The sequence below is a fragment of the Lathyrus oleraceus genome, chromosome 5 (genome assembly GCF_024323335.1).
Source record: "Lathyrus oleraceus cultivar Zhongwan6 chromosome 5, CAAS_Psat_ZW6_1.0, whole genome shotgun sequence".
Classification (NCBI taxonomy): Eukaryota; Viridiplantae; Streptophyta; class Magnoliopsida; order Fabales; family Fabaceae; genus Lathyrus; species Lathyrus oleraceus.
In genome coordinates, this window is record NC_066583.1 from 115,021,702 (window position 1) to 115,027,126 (window position 5,425).

The 5,425-nt window shown below is 29.2% G+C and overlaps 1 protein-coding gene across 1 annotated transcript; it reads left to right on the plus strand.

The window, feature by feature from the left end:
• The first annotated feature begins 3,087 nt into the window (after positions 1-3,087).
• LOC127088115 (heat stress transcription factor B-4) lies at positions 3,088-4,819 on the plus strand. The gene is made up of 2 exons (XM_051029029.1): positions 3,088-3,465; positions 3,607-4,819. The coding sequence occupies exons 1-2, from the start codon at positions 3,217-3,219 to the stop codon at positions 4,573-4,575; spliced, it is 1,218 nt and encodes a 405-aa protein (XP_050884986.1). The 5' UTR covers positions 3,088-3,216; the 3' UTR covers positions 4,576-4,819.
• Positions 4,820-5,425: the final 606 nt, after the last annotated feature.

The window sequence follows — 5,425 nt, forward strand, 5'->3', positions numbered from 1 at the left end:
TTAAAACAGATCCAAACAAAATCGAACGGCGTGTATATATTTTTATACTTATTTTTTTTATATGGGTCCTGCTAACTTGTGCCCTTAAGGCACAAGTTAAGGATACTACAATTAGAAAATTTGTGTGGAATAAAATAATGTTTTAAGTTTGAAAAAATTAAATGCACACATTCTAAGAGAATATTTCTACAAATAAGTCATTTGTGCCCTTGGGTACATGTTAGCATTAGCCTTTTTATATTAATGTGATATGTTGTGTTAATTTATTATTCGATGATATTGGTTTTTTATTACTATTTTTTTAGTTTAGTTTAATCCATTTATTTTTATTATTTCATTTGTTTCATCTATTTATTTTTTGTAATATTAATTTTTATTTAACATATATGTTATCAAATCTATTATTTGTAGCATTTTTATAATCTTAATAAAAAATATAATTAATTATTTGGATATTCATAAATCGATCTAAATTGAATCCGTAAAATTGAATCATATTTGATAAGAATTTTTAATCAATAATCGAAAACCAAATCAAATTACTAGAAAATTTTCATTGGATCAGTTGAATTTCTACATCAAAACCGATCTAAACCACACCACGAATACCCCTAATAAATTATACCCGAATTCATAATATTTGATTTCTTGTGTTTTTTATTTTAATTGTTCTCTATTTTTTCTTTATTCCTTAATTAATATCTTTGATGATGATATATTTTAATTGTTCTCTCATTTTTTTCTTTATTCCTTAATTAATATCTTTGATGATGATATTGTATTTCATGCTTTGTAGGAAAGAAGAAAAGAGAGTATAAAAAACAATATCTTGTTCATTAAAAATATACTCCATTTGTTTTATATTATAAATAAATTTTAAATTTTTGTAAATTAATTAAATAATTAATATATTTTAGATCAAATATATCAATTATTTAATAAATTTAAAAAGTTAAAATTGTTTAAAATATGAAACTGAAGAACGAGATCGGTCCTATGGATAGATTACCGAAATTACACCTAAAACTTCAATTTTTTTATGATATTTAAATAGATTTAATTGAAGTTTTTTCTTGTTTTTTTAAAAATGACTTCATATATTAATTAAATAATAATACCTATCTAAATATATAATACTAACAATCATTTAAAATTATATTTTTTATTTGTTAGTTAAAAAACAACACATATAAATAATAAATTTTTGAATTCTTTAACATAATAGATGACTTGATATTGACATATTTTTTTAGAATTTTGGCATTGTTTTATAATTATAATTTCTTAAATAATGAGAAGAGTGTTTAGATGAGTTTATTTTATTATCAATTAAAAACAAAATTTTAAATAAAATTGATTATAACAATTAAACAACTTTACATCCTAAAAAGTTTAAAATATATTAATTTTAAAATTCTTTTTAATTATATTAGAAAAAACTTCAAACTTCATCTCAGATCTGGAGATATGTTGGGAAGTATCAAGAAAGTGAAAGAATAATCTAAATCAAATTATTATAAATTAATAAATCAATTCAACTAGAAATACATATCTACATATGCTTGATAAAGTTTTTCTACTTGTAGTAGGATTGTGAACTAAATTTTTTACAAAACTATCAAAACCACTTAAAGCAAAATAACAAAATATTAGAAAATATGTTATAATAATTAACATATTTTTATATTATTTACATATGAAACTTTTAATTAAATTAATTTTATCATAAAAAATTAGTGATAAAGTTGGTCATTTTTCGTTTATTCCTCCGTAATGATTAAATATTAAGGCATTTGGTGTGTATGTATATTCCTTTTATAATATTTAATCATATGTATGGGATAGTATTTAATTAGTAACACTTGCACCAACAAATAAAAATGTACATTTCACATGAAAAAATTTAAAGTATGTTGATCTTGGATTATAGTAGAATATACTTCCCCTACCTAGAAGCTAGCTATAGAAATAGACATTGAAGTTTGAAACATGCGATATTTCAATGAAAAAAGAAGAAAAGGTGAAGCTAGAAATGCAAGAATCAACGGATGGAAGAAATGTCGTCATGAAAAAACAGGCTTTAATATTCATTCCCATCACGTAATTCGATGCTATGCTAGAAACGTGCAATAGGTAGAGGCATTCGAAATGAGAGAGTATGGTTTGGTTGGTGACAATATAGAACAAAAGGAAAGCTACAAAGTGGAGAAAAAGAAAAGAAAAGAAAACAAGACACACACACTGGTTTCGTTTGACGTGAACCACCTTCTTCTTCTTCTTCACATTTGACATTTCAACCTTTTTGTTTCTCAAAAAAAGAGAAATTATGGATCACTTTTTACGAGAGATGATGGAAGAATAATGAGTAATTAGCAAACGTTAACAAGAGTTTGAGTGATTACTACTAATGGAAACAAAGGGTTGAAGGGTCAATTTGAAAGAGAAGAAAAAGACAAACATGTTTTTGTGATTTTAAGTGGGTGTGCGCGGGATGAATGTCAGAATTCAGAAACCTCCTCACTCTGTATCACAAACACAAACACACACGTAGAATGAGGGAAGAGAGAGAGAGAACGAGTCACGGGTTTGTCTTGAAACCCTCTTATTTCACAGTCCTAGACAGACAGACACATATTCCCTCAACTGCCTACTATATTTGATTCTAAGCTTTTTCATCTCTTGCTAATACCAACATTTTATATAAAACTATGAATTCATAATGTATAAATCATATTATTATTATTAATAGTACATGTAACTTTTTTTCTTACAAAAATGTAAGCAAGTTAAAATGAGTAAAATTGTTTTACTATTTTCTTAATATGTTTTTTTTGTATCAAATAAAATATTCCCCATGTATTTAAAACAAACAAGTGCATCTTTTATGCTTCCATTATTTACTCAGGAAGTTTGCTACCTCAATGTATAAGACAAGAGAAACTAAAATTTAATGCCCCACCAGACAATATCCTTCCAAGTTTCCAACTTATAAACATTACTTTTTATTTAAAAAATACAACCAAATAAAAAAGAAAAAAAAAAAAGCATTAGTGCATTACACAGTTACAAAAAAAAAGCTAGTACTATTCATTCTACCCCTCTCTCTTTTAAGTTTTATCCTCCCACCATTCTCATTCATTCTCATTCTTTCTCAAAAACACACTCTCTCTCTAACAGAGTCTCTCTTTTGTGATTGAATCATCTTCATCACTGAAAATGGCTCTTCTACTAGACAACTGTGAAGGCATTTTACTCTCATTAGACTCACACAAATCAGTCCCAGCTCCGTTCCTCACCAAAACATACCAACTCGTCGACGATCCCTCCACAGATCACATAGTTTCTTGGGGCGAAGACGACTCCACCTTCGTCGTCTGGCGTCCTCCAGAATTCGCTAGAGACCTTCTCCCGAATTACTTCAAACACAACAACTTCTCCAGCTTCGTCCGCCAACTGAACACCTATGTAACTAACTAACTATCTAACAAACTTATAATAAAATCTCAAATTATTTTACTGTTATGTAACTAACTAACTAACTGATTAGTCTTCATTTTTCTACTATTGTAACAAACTAACTGATTTTTCCTCTTCATTTTTTTCTAGGGCTTTCGAAAGATTGTGCCTGATAGATGGGAGTTTGCTAATGAATATTTCAAGAAAGGAGAAAAGCATTTGCTATGTGAGATTCATAGAAGAAAAACAACTCAGCCGCAACAAACCGGAATCATGAACCTTCACCATCCACACCACCACCACCAGCACAACGTTCCTCCGAGTTTCTTTCCGTTTTCGAGCACTAGAGTAAGCATTTCTCCACCGAATGACTACTCCGATGAACAACTCAACAATTGGTCATGTGATTCTCCGCCATTAACTTCACCGTCGTTCATCAATGGAGGAACAACAACAGCAGCAGCAACAACAACAGCATCGATAAACTACAACACTTCTGTTACCGCTTTTTCGGAAGACAATGAGAGACTAAGAAGAAGCAACAACATGTTAATGTCTGAGTTAGCTCACATGAAGAAGCTTTACAATGATATAATCTATTTTGTTCAGAATCATGTTAAGCCTGTAGCTCCAAGCAACTCTTACTCTTCTTCTTATTTACTACCACAACCTTCTTCGAATGCTAATCCTATTAATGGTGCTGGTAATGTTTCAATGATGCAAAGACCAATGAACCAGCTTTTGGGGTATTATAGTAATAACAACAACATCAACAACTCTACCAACCCTAAACACGTGACTCAGTTTCAACATCAAACTCAATCTCATCATCATCAACATCATCATCATGGTGTAAATGTGAATGTGAATGTGAACTCTCCAACAACCACATCAAGAAGCTCTATAACAATGGTGGAAGGGCACAACAGTAATAACTGCAGCAAGACAAAGCTTTTTGGAGTATCACTACAGTCCAAGAAAAGAGTGCACCCTGAATGTGGATCTAATAATCCAACTAACTTGGAAACCAACAAGACTCGTTTGGTTTTGGATCAGAAAGATGATTTTGATTTTGATTTGGGATTGGGTTTGAATCTCATGCCTCCATCCACTTGTTAATTAGTTAGTTTCAGAGAAAAAAAAAATCAATTAATCTTAATTAGCTAGCTTCTTTTTTCATCTTCTTTTATATTTACTTGTTTGTTTTCATTTTATTTCTATGGTTGAAAATTGAAGTTGATCAAGTTTTGAGTCACGGAGGAGCTAGATGATCATATTGATGGAAACATGTGTTTGTGCGTGCGTGCTTGTGTGATTCTGTGTACATATAACTTAGTGCCAATATTATCATCTTTTTTCACAATGGTTGAGATTTTGTAGTAGTAGTAGTAATAGTAAGAACTAAGAATGTTAAAGATTCAAATTAAAGCCAAACTTTAAATGTTAAAGTTCAAAGCTTCTGTTTTTGGTTGAGTTTTTCTCATTTTCATTGGTGCAATATTTATTGCTTCCTACCTTATTGTGTTTGGTTCAAATACATCATCTCTTTTTGCTGATTTTGATATCTGCATGCTTCAGTTACATTAGTTAATGCTATGCTACCACAAGAGAGAGAAAGAAAGAGTTAATGATCATAAAAGTGTTTCTTTCTTACTACCATTTTATTCATTGTGCAAAAAGCTGAGAACTCATGAGAATGTATGGAACACACAGCCTGGCTTAAAGTCACTTTTTTTAAGCTTTTCTTGAATTAGAAATACTATTGGTAAAATAATTAGTACAATATTTCATTTCAAATTTCAAAACCTTATCATAAGATGATTGAATGATAGTAGTATTTAACAAATGATCACTACTAATTATAAATAAGTACTTTCTTAGATGTGTAGTGTATAGTACAATGATTTATATAAAAAGATTGTTATCATTATCATTATCATTATCCTAGTGTTTTTATTCAAGCAAGAGA

Bases quoted from the DNA above. Each gene is read 5' to 3' on its own strand.
- LOC127088115 (XM_051029029.1), top strand. From the start codon at position 3,217: ATGGCTCTTCTACTAGACAACTGTGAAGGCATTTTACTCTCATTAGAC. The intron at 3,466-3,606 runs GTAACTAACTAA...ATTTTTTTCTAG, and splicing joins TCCGCCAACTGAACACCTAT to GGCTTTCGAAAGATTGTGCC.